At 40.4% G+C, this 15,724-nt stretch overlaps 1 protein-coding gene across 1 annotated transcript in view; it reads right to left on the bottom strand.

Moving 5' to 3' along the window:
* The window catches only part of LOC112068372 (zinc finger protein 271-like), a 53,318-nt gene extending 39,085 nt beyond the window's left edge, over positions 1-14,233 (bottom strand). The window contains exons 1-3 of the mRNA XM_070438120.1: positions 13,909-14,233; positions 10,878-11,782; positions 6,027-6,252 (exon numbers count right to left, since the gene is read on the bottom strand). Of these exons, the coding sequence (XP_070294221.1) occupies positions 6,027-6,252; positions 10,878-11,782; positions 13,909-13,996 (1,219 nt within the window). The 5' untranslated portion in view covers positions 13,997-14,233. The remainder of the gene's footprint in view (positions 1-6,026; positions 6,253-10,877; positions 11,783-13,908) is intronic.
* Between the last annotated feature and the right edge of the window lie 1,491 nt (positions 14,234-15,724).

The raw sequence follows: 15,724 nt of genomic DNA, 5'->3' as shown, positions 1-15,724 counted from the left end.
AGGCTTTGTAATGTTTCTAAACCCAGAAATGTATTAGTAGTAAGAAGTAATGTGGGATATTTGCTCCATGTAATGTTTTTTTGACCCGTCTCTTTTCACCAATGTGTTAAAATAATTAATTTAGATACAATAGTAATGATGAACAGTGGTACAACTGAACATCAAGAATCACCAAAGTGCCTCCATAACTCATCACTACACACCACACTGTCCTGACAGATAAACTGCTGATTGCTACAGATGATTTATTATTATAGTTTATGGCTCTACACTGACATCTATTACAAGGAGTACATGTGCTCCTAAGTTTATATTTAGGAGCACAGGAATATAGTCATTACAAGGAGTACATGTGCTCCTAAGTTAAGAGCACACGAATACATTTAGGAGCACAAGTATTGGAGTATTTTAGAAGGTTTTGTCAGTGTTCCATGTTCAATGAAAGTATTGGGAGTCATTAGGGCTGTTACCGTGGTAACAGAGAGCTGGGTGTCTGTGATGCGTTATTTTGATTTCCCACTTGTCTTTTGGGCAAAACAAGCCCACTGAAGCTGAAGTGCTGCGATTGGTTACTCACCGCTAGTCTGGATAATCTTCCTGATTGGCTAGCTGAAGAGAGCACCAGGCACCATAATATAGCTTGCTAGGTGCGTTAATGCCATAGAGAATGATAGAGGCCTCTAGTGGCCAAAAGAGCATATTAGCATGGGCAGCGCCATTGGGTGGGACTTCCAACTTCAATGGCTGATCCCTCCTGGTCGACCCTGTTGGAGTCATGTCCAACCATCAGGAGGGATCAGACAATCATGATGAAGAAAATTGACTAGATTAAAATGGATATTGCCCATGCAGTCACATACTCTATAATGGCATAGATAGAAAGATGAGTCCTCTATCTCTATGGAGCTGCCCATGCAGTCACAGACTCTATAATGACACAAATATAAAGATGAGTCCTCTATCCATCTCTATGGTTGCAGCCTTCCTACTAGAGACCACTAATAAACTCAGAGGGGTCAGGCAGACTGATTTTCTCCCTGCCAACACGTATGGAAACCAAACGTCCCAACTTTCTAAAATACAGTTCCTTCCAACACTTATGGAAACCAAACGTCCCATCTTTCTAAGGAAAAATGTCTACTTTGAAGTTGCACACTACAATAGCAGAATATAGTAGCAAATGCAGTAGGCCCTGTTTCATTCTGTCCACCAATACCACAGCCATAGTAACACATGCAGTAGGCCCTGTATCATTCTGTCCACCAATACCACAGCCATAGTAACACATGCAGTATGCCCTGTTTCATTCTGTCCACCAATACCACAGCCATAGTAACACATTGGGCCCTGTTTCATTCTGTCCACCAATACCACAGCCATAGTAACACATGCAGTAGGCCCTGTTTCATTCTGTCCACCAATACCACAGCCATAGTAACACATGCAGTAGGCCCTTTCATTTCTGTCCACCAAACCACAGCCATAGTAACACATGCAGTAGGCCCTGTTTCATCTGTCCACCAATACCACAGCCAACACATGCAGTAGGCCCTGTTTCATTCTGTCCACCAAATACCACAACCATAGTAACACATTCAGTAGGCCCTGTTTTCATTCTGTCACCAATACACAGCCAAGTACACATGCAGTACCCTGTTTCATTGTCCACCAATACCACAGCCATAGTAACACATCAGTATACCCTGTTTCAATCTTGCACCAATACCACAGCCATAGTAACACTGCAGTAGGGCCTTTTCATTCTGTCCACCAATACCACAGCATAGAACACATGCAGAGGCCTGTTTCATTCTGTCCACCAATACCACAGCCATAGTAACACATGCAGTAGGCCCTGTTTCACTCTGTCCACCAATACCACAGCCATAGTAACACATACAGTATACCCTGTTTCATTCTGTCCACCAATACCACAGCCATAGTAACACATACAGTATACCCTGTTTCATTCTGTCCACCAATACCACAGCCATTCATTGACTGATCTGAGACAGCTATGCCACTCATACAACAAACACATTTTTCATTTAACATGTAAATTATATTTTGTTTTTCCATCAAACTCTAACAAAGCATTGACAGATTGACATTCAAAAACATGTAAATTATATTTGTTTGTTCCATCAAACTAACAAAGCATTGACAGACTGACATTTAAAAACGTCATTGGATAAATTTAGTTTGCAATGTCACATGAATCATGAAATACATACTGTACATTCATTATGTGGATCAATCAACTGCAAAATGTTCCATTAGTGATGAAATAAATACTTAGAGGTATTTACACAGACTCTGCTCCCACAGGGTTCTGGAATCCCTGGCTATCTCAACTCTGACCCTAAATAAACTGCTCTGGGAGCTTCTGGTAGAAGTGCAGCATTGGTCCGTTGGAGTGGGTCTTTTCTGTGGGGTCGGGGGTTTCGTCTTTCATCTTGGGAAAACAAGTTAAGACAATACAGACAACTGTTGAACAACTATTAAATGGAAGAAAAAGAAAATGGTGATGTCAACATGACACGGATCTGAATAAATAGCCTAATATATTCATGTCAAACACATTTAGCCTACAACTACCATGATGCTCGAGTGCATTTATTTAGGATTTTGGGAGGCTTTACTCACTACCACAGTGTGCCAGGTTGTCAAGGGCCTTACTCACTACTACAGTGTGCCAGGTTGTCAAAGGCTTTACTCACTACCACAGTGTGTCAGGTTGTCAAGGGCTTTACTCACTACCAGTGTGCCAGGTTGTCATGGGCTTTACTCACTACCAGTGTGCCAGGTTGTCATGGGCTTTACTCACTACCACAGTGTGTCAGGTTGTCAAAGGCTTTACTCACTACCAGTGTGCCAGGTTGTCAAGGGCCTTACTCACTACCACAGTGTGTCAGGTTGTCAAGGGCTTTAGTCCAGACTTTCTTCTGCTGCTGTGCTGTTCCGTTGTTCATTTGTTCAGTCGTTTCATTCTCAACCAGGATTTCATCATACATGTCAAGAAGTTAAGTTTCTGCTCGGTCTGTCCGTGGCCTCTCTTCCTCGGTGCGCACTGTCACTGTGTCCGTTTCCATCTTTTCCAGCTAATGCTCACATCTGTAAAATAGCTCCTACTTGGTAGTGTGTACCGGGGCTCGACCAGCCCACATCATCCACGACAGAGAACGGTTGATTGTCATGGGCAGTGAATTCCATTATCTTGGCGTTAATGTATTTCACCTTTGAGTTGTTTCGCTGAAATGTTCTTACTCTTTCAAATGACTGCTGGACTTGTTGACTGCTCGATCCACACAGCAGACATTGTGGGCTAGGTTAGGAATGCTGTGTTGCAAGTGTAGCGCAACATATTTTGTGGCGTCATTACGTCATCTACCTACGTTATATAGGTATGCACGTCAGTTTTGACATCGGTTTGGCACATGGCCGTTAAACTAGACAACGGGCAGATTTTTTCTAATATCGTCCGATTCCGATATGCTTACCGATATATCGTGCATCCCTACCTCCAGGTGATCAGACCGCCAGGTGACCGGTCCTCCAGCTAAGCTTAACCTCAATAAAAACTGACAAACCTCAATGCTGGGTACTCTGAGATATTATTCCCAGGGTTGGCACAGTGAAATCTCTCCTTGTTGGTCACGCAGGGCATGAGGTTTCCTCTCTACTCAGCCTCTCCTCTGAGGACACATCCTCCTCAACAACTACTTTCTAATGATTCTTAGTGATACGAATTACTGGTGACACTCATGTCAAAATAAGGCCCCTTAGTTTACAATTTCTGCTGACTTGATTAGCTAACATTAACGTTAACTTAGCTTGTGACCCATTCACTCTGTACCTAACGTTGAATAACAACTACCTAGCTAGCTAGCTAGTGACTCATCCACTCTGTAACCTAGCGTTGAATAACAACTACCTAGCTAGCTAGCGACTCATTCACTCTGTAACCTAGCGTTGAATAACAGATAGCTAGCTAGCGAATCATTCACTCTGTAACCTAGCATTGAATAACAAATACCTAGCTAGCTAGCTAGTGACTCATTCACTCTGTAACCTAGCGTTGAATAACAAATACCAAGCTAGCTAGCCAGTGACTCATTCACCCTGTAACCTAGCGTTGAAAAACAGCTAGTTTTATTTTATTTATTTATTTTTATTTTATTTATCCATTATTTTACCAGGTAAGTTGACTGAGAACACGTTCTCATTTGCAGCAACGACCTGGGGAATAGTTACAGGGGAGAGGAGGGGGATGAATGAGCCAATTGTAAACTGGGGATTATTAGGTGACCGTGATGGTTGAAGCCAGATTGGGAATTTAGCCAGGACACCGGGGTTAACACCCCTACTCTTACGATAAGTGCCATGGGATCTTTAATGACCTCAGAGAGTCAGGACACCCGTTTAACGTCCCATCCGAAAGACGGCACCCTACACAGAGCAGTGTCCCCAATCACTGCCCTGGGGCATTGGGATCTTTGTTTAGACCAGAGGAAAGAGTGCCTCCTACTGGCCCTCCAACAGCACTTCCAGCAGCATCTAGTCTCCCATCCAGGGACTGACCAGGACCAACCCTGCTTAGCTTTAGAAGCAAGCCAGCAGTGGTATGCAGGGTGGTATGCTGCTGGCAATGACTAGTTTACCAAAGCAGAAAATAGGACTCAGAAGATATATCAACATTATTACCTCGTCTGTGTCCTATCGGAGTCCTCCATCTTCACCAGCTGATGGGGAAACCATCTGAAGTAACTCCGGTCAGTTTAACTCTCTGATTTCAGGGCGCAGCGGGCAAAGTGCTCGAGGTCACTCTAGTGCAGTTTGGCGGGAAGGCAACGAAGTTCTCTCGCTCGAGACTAACGACCAGCAGCCAATCACAGCACTTCAGCTTCAGCGGGGGCGTGACTTGCCCAGAATACGACAAGCAGCTAATTACAGCACTTCAGCGTCAGCGGGGGCGTGTCTTGCCCAGAATACGACAAGCAGCCAATCACAGCACTTCAGCTACCGCGGGGGCGTGTCTTGCCCAGAATACGACCAGCAGCCAATCACAGCACTTCAGCTTCTGCGGGGGCGTGTCTTGCCCAGAATACAGCCAGCAGCCGATCACAGCACTTCAGCTTCAGCAGGGGCGTGTCTTGCCCAGAATACGAGCAGGAAATCAAATAACGCATCTGTGATTGATAGACGAGAATCTGACGTCTCTTCACCAGCAGCAGACAGTGAGAGCAAACTCCAACATTGAAAAACAACGATGATAGAACTTTATGTATCTAGTCCCCTCATTTGGACAAGTCATAAGTCTTTGGAAAAATAGTCAAAAGTTAAGCTTGTGACTACAAACTTGTTGCATGCACTTGCAGTTTGTGTTTTGCCCATAGAAACTGAATGAACTGTGATTTAAGTCACTTTTATTTGAAGTCTGAATAGAAGATGTTTCTGAACACTACCATGATGCTTATGGATAATCATGAATTCATGATTAATGATGAGTGACAAAGTTACAGAGGCACAAAGATCAAACACCCCCAGCTTCTCACTCATCATTCATGATTTTTCTTAGTCATGGGGCGATTCCACGACAGGACAGCCATGCTTTTTACATTTAAATCAGAAACAATGTTTACCAAAGTGGTCAACCCACAACTGTTTCGGTAATAAGCTGAGGGATGTGGCTGGAGAAACGTAACCACTCAAATTCATAGACAGAACTATGGATGCAAGGACTGACCGACCATCCATGATATCAACATTATAGTTTTACCATTACGATATAGGCTACAGTGTTTGTTTCCATATTGTTTACAAACATTGGAGTAAAACAACCAATTTTGGATTTGATGGGGGTGCGACAGTTGAATTTAGCATGTATAAGTTACTTTGTTCAACAATACATGGCATTGATATAAATGGATGTAGGAAGTGCATAATGCCGTTTTAAAACCACACATCAGTTCAACAACTGCAGTTTGTGCCCGTTATTGAGATTAGTACGTAATGGTGTTTCTTACCTGTCTCCTCCTCTTCTTCCTCCTCTTCTTCCTCCTCTTTCAATATGACAGTTATCTCTCCCTCCTCCTCCCTCTCTACTTCTATTTTTACTGTGACATCCTCCTCTTCCTTCTCCTCTTTCACGACAATGTTCAGCCCCAGAGCCTCTTTCTCCGTCCAGCAGACCTCCTCTTCTTTAACAGCGAGTGAGTAGTTTAGCGAGTCCATGGTCGGGATGTTAGCTAGCTAGCTATAATTAGCGGCTAGTGCTAAATTAACGAGACAGCTGACTACCAACAACGTTAATATTAAAGTAAATGGGGCAACTAGTAGATACGAACGAAGTGGGTTGTAAAACACAGTGACTAATATCAACCGAAACAGCATAAACAGTTTGAATCGGTCGGCTATTTTGGCTCGCTAGCTACTGAGGTGGCGGACTAGCTGTTATTGTTGAAGTGTGCCGTCCACTAGATTATACGTCACACGCTGGCTGCATCGCCTAAAAGACTGTCAACTGTCGTACCCCGAGTAGAGAGAGCGAGCTTCGAGTGTGCGGAGGAGCAGGGTGACATGGGAGAACTTGGGAAGATTGAACACCAGGCGGGCTGTGGCGTTCTGGATAAATTGCAGGGGATTGATGGCTCAATCGGGGAGCCCAGCAAACAATGTTATTCTGGTTAAACAGTGAGAGACTAGTTGATTATGGACTAACAGTCTAACAGTGTGAAGGACACAACTCATGTTATTCTGGTTAAACAGTGAGAGACTAGTTGATTAAGGGGAGGTAGGATTTTTTGACAATCAGGAAATAATATGCCATGTTTTACTCGTACCCCAGCCAGCATTGTGAATGGTTAGGAAATAATATGTCATGTTTTACTCGTACCTCAGCCAGCATTGTGAGTGGTGTCTGAGGCGGTGACATACTAGACCATGGCAGTAAATCTAATACTTAGGTGTAAAATGGTCCAGTAAAATGGTCCAATTCACACATTATCAAGAGAACATTCCTGGTCATTCCTACTGCCTCTGATCTGGCTGACTCACTAAACATAGATGCTTCGTTTGTAAATTATGTCTGAGTGTTGGAGTGTGCTCCTGGCTATCCATAAATAGTAAAAACAAGAAAATGGTGCCGTCTGGTTTGCTTAATATAAGGAATGTGAAATGATTTGAATTATATTTTAGCGATTACATTTACTTTTGATACTTAAGTATATTTAAAACCAAATACTTTTACTGAAGTAGTATTTTACTGGGTGACTTTCACTTTTACTTGATTAACATTCTATTAAGGTATCTATACTTTTATTCAAGTATAACTATTGAGTACTTTTCCCACCACTGTATTTTATAACGATCCCTAATTTGCTTTAATGAACTACTAAAATAGTGATTTTGTCAGACAGCATAGACAGCAGCTCTACACTTTATTGAGTGACTGATCAATTCATCCTTCCATCCCTCCTCAGTCTTCCTCTCTTCTCAAGACCCAGTGAGGGTGGAGCTCAGTCAGAGAGCTGTTGAGGRACTGGTTAGGAAGAACACTTCTACAGCCAGAGAGGTGAGAGATCACACATGGTTTAGATGGTAAATACTTATGTCCCCTTAGCGGTTCATCACGTAAGCAAAAGGGAATACTTTCCATTATCTATGTTTATTTACATTAGTGCAAATTGTCCACTGATATTGGTGGAATTTCTTACCCCTTTTGGCTGTATGAAAGTGAATTTCCCCTCAGGCACACACATTTGTTCTTTGTTATTACCCGAGCCACTGCCTGTTCAGCCCAATATCATCCAGAAGGCGAGGTCAGTACAGGTTCATCAAAGCTGGGACCGAGAGACAGAAGCTGTTTTTCAATCTCAAGGCCATCAGACTGTTAAATAGCCATCACTAACACAGAGAGGCTGCTGCCTACATACACAGACTTGAAATCAGTGTCCACTTTAAGGAATGGAACACTAGTCACTTTAATAATGTTTACATATCTGGCATTACTCATCTCATATGTATATACTGTATTTTATCCTATTCTACTGTATCTCAGTCTATGCTGCTCTGACATTGCTCATCCATCTATTTATATATTCTTATTCCATTACTTAGATTTGTGTGTATTAGGTATTTGTTGTGAAGTTGTTAGATATTACTGCACTGTTGGAGCTAGGAACACCATCATTTAGTTAGATATTACTGCACTGTTAGAGCTAGGAACACAAGAATTTTGCTACAACTGCAATAACATATGTATGTGACAAATAACATTTGATTTATTATGAAGGTCATGTGTAAAATGTACTTTTCCCCACTCATTCACCCCATCTCTTTACGTTGCTTATGCATATTCAGTGGCCTGACTGCATCCAGACTATGTCAATCCTGGTAGATCTGAACCTAATGCAGCTTGGAGTGATCGTATGACAGAAGTCACATTTAGGTGCCAGGTGTAACTGAGGCCATAGATGCTCCATATCCATTACTTTGAGTGTTTTATATAATATGACAATGTGTTTCTGTGTTGCAGCGGCAGTCAAGAAATGGAACGGCAAGGCCACAGAACATGACATAAGCAGAGCTGTGGGAGTAAACCTCAAGCCCCTGGTAGAGCCGGGGGTGGTGTTTACCACTCCACCATGCCTTCAGCAGGCTTGAAAGGTGGGATTGATACTGTTTTTCATACTAAGATGGACCAAGAGTCTGTTGATTGGTCGGTCATTGGGTTCATTTGACTTACAATATGTTCAAATCAAGCTTTATTTATACAGCGCATTTCAGACATGGATGCAACCCAATGGAAACAGGAAAAACAAAAGAAAAATCCACACCAAACTTAAACACAGGAAGCAAACCAAAATAGTAGCACAACTAAAAGGTGTTGACTCTCCACATCTATCAAGACAACTGGAGCACTGGGCCAGACACTCTTAAATAGAACCTGGGCCAGGTCAGGTGAAACACCTTCCTGCTAACGAGATGGAGAAGCCAGCACAGGTGTAACACATACTGACTAACCAATCCAACCTCAAAACATAAATGGAAAAACCAAAGCCTGTAACACCTTCCCCCTTAAGACAACAAATATATCCTATATTTTTGTTTGACAAGTTTGCTTACCACCAACAGAAACAACTTCCATTTCACATTATAATCAACTACAATGCTTCACCTTCTACAATATAAACATGGTGTCTACTGGCTGTCAACAATTAAAAACACGTATTTCTAAATAATAATATACAATCGTATCTTTTCTCCTTTTTCTTTCTATAGAATCCTAAAACTCACTAGCTTCTAGAACTCTCGTCTTCCTAAAACTCCCTAGCCTCTATTCCACTTGGAACGAGTCCAAACAAAACTCATCTCCATTACGGAAAAACGTGCAGTCAAAATAAATTCTGATCAAATGTACCCCCCTTTGTTAATATGTATTGGCAATAATTAACTTAATGGTGAGGCATGGAATAATATAAATGTATATATTTTGAATGTTTGAAATATGAGTAGGTGATTTGAGACATGCTTCTTCAGCAGTGGAATAAAGACAATTAGCACTTGACTGTTATCAAGAAATACTGGAGTGATGTAAGATTGTTAATAGAGAAATGTATTATACTGCGTCCATGTGTATTTCTTTCTTTCTTTTAACCTTCATTTAACAGTAACCGAAAGGTTGCTGGATTGAATTCCGAGCTCTAACCACTAACCTAGTGGTTAGAGCGTTGGGCAGTCATTGTAAATAAGTCAGTTAAGAACAAATTCTGGCTTACAATGACGGCCCAATGCTCTAACCACTAGGCTACCTGCAAGTAAGTTGAAATTAAGTTATTTTCAAGTCACTGAAAAAACTACCCGAAAATACATATTTTCAACTTTCCCCTACAACCGAACGTATATTGGACATCGGGCATAATCTTCTTTTCAACGTCTTTTCAATTACATTTTGCTAGGTGGAATAGCCCAATGTCAAAACACAGTTTTGACGTGTCCAAATCAATAACCAATATGCAGAAACAGTTTGGGATAAATTGAAAACCTAAACATAAAATGTGCTATATACATAAAATGTGCTATATACACAAACATCTGCCACAATAATCATGTTACTTGTATTTTTTAAAACAAGCACCTTATAAACTGCACAAGCACCAGAAACGCTGTTGTTTTGACAAGTAGCAATAAATCACTGATATCGATTAGGTTGTAAGTGCTGTTGAAATTAACACAACTAAAAAAACACATGGAAATTGGAGATATCTTTCACCTCACTGCTTAGAGGACAACCTGCAAAAGACAGTCAGTTACATTTTGGAGTGATGCATTTAAATGTAGGGGTCGCTGAACAAAGGAACACAACACTTATTTGTCATAACTCATCGATATCATGTTGAAATCAACTGTGCGAGAGGAGGGAGATGAGGTTGCATGTCCTGTTAAAACTAACAGCTCAAAAACCACACGGAATCTGGGAATAATGTGTACATCACTGGTTAGAGGACAATTTGTAGAAAACAGCTAGCTACATTTTGATTCAAGTGGGTCACCAATGTAGTAAACAGCTAGATACATTTTGAAGTGTTGCATTTTGATTCAAGTGGGTCACCAACGTGTAACATAACAATTTTTTTGTTAGTCACGTTTTGTTAAATCACATAAATAGTACTCTTTCAAATCAGAGCCTGGATTTTCCCCGAGGCTAATATCCATATCATGCTGAAATCAATTGATAAACTGCAAACATTGTGACATTAAAATACTCATACTACAATGTTAAAACATTCTACATTGTGACATTATTTCATTGATATCATGAAACAACTCCATCTATGTATTTTCTGATATTTGATCAGAGATCTTTTATCAGATTATCTCTGGTCACAGCTATAAGATTTCTCTCCTGTGTGTGTTCTCTGGTGTTGAGTCAGAATGCTAGATGTAATAAAACTCTTCCCACATTGATTACAGCTAAAATACTTCTCTCCTGTGTGTCTTCTCTGGTGTACTGTCAGATGGCCAGATTGACCAAAACGTTCCCCACATTGACCACAGCTATACGGTTTCTCTCCTGTGTGTGTTCTCTGGTGCACTGTCAGATCGCTAGACTGACCAAAACTCTTCCCACATTGGTCACAGCTATACGGTTTCTCTCCTGTGTGTGTTCTCTGGTGTCGAGTCAGATTGCTAGATTCAGTAAAACTTTTCCCACATTGGTCACAGCTATAAGGTTTCTCTCCTGTGTGTGTTCTCTGGTGTCGAGTCAGAATGTTAGATGTAATAAAACTCTTCCCACATTGATCACAGCTATAGGGTTTCTCTCCTGTGTGTATTCTCTGGTGCACAGTCAGATCACTAGATTGACCAAAACTCTTCCCACATTGACCACAGCTATAAGATTTCTCTCCTGTGTGTGTTCTCTGGAGTAGAGTCAGATTGCTAGATTCAGTAAAACTCTTCCCACATTGATCACAGCTAGAAGATTTCTCTCCTGTGTGTGTTCTCTGGTGTAAAGTCAGAGCGCCAGATGTAGTAAAACTCATCCCACATTGAGTACAGCTAAAATATTTCTCTCCTGTGTGGATTCTCTGATGAATTTTAATGCCTGATGAGGAGGTGAATCTCTTCCCACAGTCAGAGCAACAGTGAATTCTCTTCCCTGTGGATCTCTGCGGGTGTTTCTTGAGGTGTTCTGATCTGGAGAGACTCTTCTCTGCCTCATCAGCATCATGAGGTTGTTGAGGCTCCCCATAGGATTCACGATAGCCACGTCTCTCTCCTGTGTGAACAACAAAGTCAGACAGACGGTTAAAGGCCCACAACAGAGGAAATCCACTGTAAAAGGTGATGCCAACAGCGTAGCCATGATGTTGTAAACAATTTAAGTCTGTAATGAATGTTACAATTATTTTACAATTGTCTTAAAATGAGCAAGAATAGTCAAATGTTGTCTTGTTTTCACATTAGTAGTAACATTGATGATTGTAGGTTAGAAATAAGTTATTAAAGTTGTTGAAATCCTAAGCAGTGTGCCAGATGACTTTTGGTCTCCAATTTTGGCCCCTTTCTGTGTTTGCTAAGATGGCCGCACGAGGGCGATGCACACACAATTTGGTTGCAAAAACTCCTCCATGCTAATGAGGAAACTACTTGTTATGGATGTAGTATATCTGCTAATGAGGAAACCACTAGTTATGGATGTAGTATATCTGGTAATGAGGAAACCACTAGTTATGGATGTAGTATATCTGGTTGGAGCAAAAATGGTGAGCGAAGATTTTAGTTTTTCACAATGTATTCTCAATATTACAGCGCACTATCAGCGCAAGATCGGGAGTGCTACTCAAGGAAACTTACATTAAGCTCTGTGTCTATTCACTAGTTCACCACCGTGGGGGAAAACCCAGGGGAGGTCTCATGGCTGACAGCAAAAATATCCTCCATTTACAGGTTACTTATGAGTGCAATACGCATTACTTTTGGATTATAATTGTAAGGCTCGTTTGAATCTCCTGCTTAATGTAATGTTTGTGTTTTTGTCTCAAATCAACTGCTTTATACTAAAAAAACACTTCAACCAGTAAAATGCTATTTGGCTAGCTTTGCCATCAGCCTGACAATAAGGGTTTGTACACTAAGTGCTTAGAAATTGGCCCATAACCTCAGCTAACAAAAACATAGACGTACTGTAGGACCCATAACTTCACCTAACAACAAATATACCCATGTCGTGATGTTTGTCATTTGACTGGAATTCAGAAAATGATTTCCTGGATCAGCTGATGATAGTTGAACATGTGACTGTAACTAACCAGCTACAAAATTAAGTATTATGTGTAATTATTGAAAAACTGCATTAATGACAGTATCCATTTGGGTGTTGTCAATAAAGTTAAGGTGACTCTCAATTACAACCATTGGATTTAGCAAACTCTGAAATTATTTAGGATTTCTGTGCTCATGAAAACTGTTTTCCCAGTGTAATATAAGAAGACACTAAATGTTACGTAGGTAGAGTGCATTTCAGAGACTGAATACAAAAAACTGTACGAACAGGACAATAACCTAAACCACAAGGCCAAATCTACACTGGAGGAGCTTACCAAGATGACATTGAATGTTCCCGAATGACCTAGTTACAGTTTGGACTTAAATCGTCTTGAAAGTCTATGGCAAGACTAGAAAATGGCTTTCTAGCAATGATCAACAACCAACTTGACAGAACATGAAGGATTTAAAAAAGAATAATGAATATTCACATGAAGACTGTCGCCTATTGGATGACATCACAACTCCCATCAAGCCAACTCCTTGAATGCTTTACTATGACATCACTCACTCCTTCTAGTTTGCAGTTGTTTAAAAAAACACTATTTTGTTCAAAACATTTATTTTTTTCCCTTTAGTGTGTTTATACTTTACTGTATTTATATATCACTTTCAACAGGAAAAGTTTAAAAATCACTGGAGAACGTCAGGAACAATTCCGACAGTACAAAAACATATTCAAGTGTAGAATGCCCTTTTAAAAATCACACTATAGTTCAACAACTGCAGAGTTTGCCTGTTTTATAAGATGGTACTCACTGTATTTACTGGTGTTAATCAAGATCAATGTCCCTGTTTTATAAGATAGTACTCACTGTATTTACTGGTGTTAATCAAGATCAATGTCCCTGTTTTATAAGATAGTACTCACTGTATTTACTGGTGTTAATCAGATCAATGTCCCTGTTTTATAAGATAGTACTCACTGTATTTACTGGTGTTAATNGTTTTATAAGATAGTACTCACTGTATTTACTGGTGTTAATCAGATCAATGTCCCTGTTTTATAAGATAGTACTCACTGTATTTACTGGTGTTAATTAGATCAATGTCCCTGTTTTATAAGATAGTACTCACTGTATTTACTTGTGTTAATCAGTTCTCCAGTCTTCTCTTCTTCGTCCTCCTCTAAAGTGACAGTGATCTCTCCCTCTTCATCCTTCATTCCAAAAACGTCTTCATCTTCTTTCACTTCATCCTCCACTCCAAAAACTGCATCTTCCTCATTTTCTTTCACAGTAACATCCTCCTCCTCTTTCACTCTGAATGCGTCTTCCTCTTCTTTCTCTGTAACGTCTTTCTCTTCTTCTTTCACGGTAACACCCTCACCCTCTACTCGTTTTTGTATTGTAACATCATTCTCCTCCTCCTCCTCTTTCACGAGAGCTTCTTTCTCAGTCCAGCAGACCTCTTCTTTAGCAGGAGGAGAGTACCTTAGTGAGCTCATGGTCGTGGATAATAGCTAGTTAGCATTAGCGAATAGACTAGTGCTAACTTAACCAGCCAGCTAGTTGACTTACAACGTAAATATTAAATTAAATGGGGTAGCTAGTTGTTTCCACATAAGTATGTTTAAATCATAGTGGCAAATAAACCACGAAATTGTCTAAAGAACTTGAATGACTTTGTTGGCTAGCGAGCTGCCGAGGTGGCTGCAGTTGTTAAAGAAGCGTTCCGTCCACTAGATTATACGTCACACTAGAAACATCGCCTGAAAGACACATATCGCCTTCTGCTGTCTGGAGTGAGTAAACGCAGTTGAGGAGGGAAAACTTTTTTTTTTCCTTCATTGAATTATAATATTATAAAGCAGTTTAAGGAAACGTTTTTTTCCTCTCCATTAAATAAGAATATTATATCAACACGTACAAAGAGCAACAAGTGTTGTTTGATTAGTTCAGATTTTTTATGAGAGTTTAAAACAAACTCTATATTTTTATTTATTTATATTTTACCGTTATTTTACCAGGTAAATTGACTGAGAACACGTTCTCATTTGCAGCTGGGATATTTGGGATATTTTTTTTTAGACCAGAGGAAAGAGTGCCTCCTACTGGCCCTCCAACACCACTTCCAGCAGCATCTGGTCTCCCATCCAGGGACTGACCAGGACCAACCCTGCTTAGCTTCAGAAGCAAGCCAGCAGTGGTATGCAGGGTGGTATGCTGCTGGCATTATATCTACTCCACATCTGTATATCTGACTCAGTAAAATAACTAGATATCAAAATAAGCCCCTAGTTATTGATACCCTTGATAAAAATGAGCAAAAATGTATGAATAAAATAAATAAATAAACTTTTCCCACTACCAGGATATTTTAGCCCAAAACCTGGTTACCTCTCTGCTAGGAGGCTGAAACTTGGCCATAAGTGGATCTTCCAGCAAGACACATCAACATCCACAAAGAAATGGTTAATTGGGCACAACATCAACATTTTTCTATGGCCATCTCAGTCTTCGGATTTGAACTCCATTGAAAACCTGTGGTTTGAATTGAACAGGGCAGTCCACAAGCGCAGACAAAATAAATCAAGGACCTGGAGAGATTCTGTATCGAGGAATGGTCAAGATCCCTCCCAATGTGTTCTCTAACCTCATAAAACATGTCAGTGTCATTATCCTCCCAAGGGGAGGGTGCTGGAGTATTGAAAATAATTGGCAATAATAATAATATGGCAATAATTCAGACCCCCACCTTTTGAGAATTACATTTTAAACTATATCTCTTTCTCTGAGCAATTGTATTAGTATAAAATAATATAATTTCCCTTTTTTTTGTTGGTGTAACAATACATCATGTAGATGTACATAATGAACAGACTAGGTCTATACTGCTCCTACATGGTGTAACAATACATCATGTAGATGTATATAATGAACAGACTAGGTCT

Source organism: Salvelinus sp. IW2-2015, unplaced genomic scaffold (assembly GCF_002910315.2).
Source record: "Salvelinus sp. IW2-2015 unplaced genomic scaffold, ASM291031v2 Un_scaffold467, whole genome shotgun sequence".
Taxonomy (NCBI): Eukaryota; Metazoa; Chordata; class Actinopteri; order Salmoniformes; family Salmonidae; genus Salvelinus; species Salvelinus sp. IW2-2015.
This window is presented reverse-complemented; position numbering and strand designations above follow the sequence as displayed.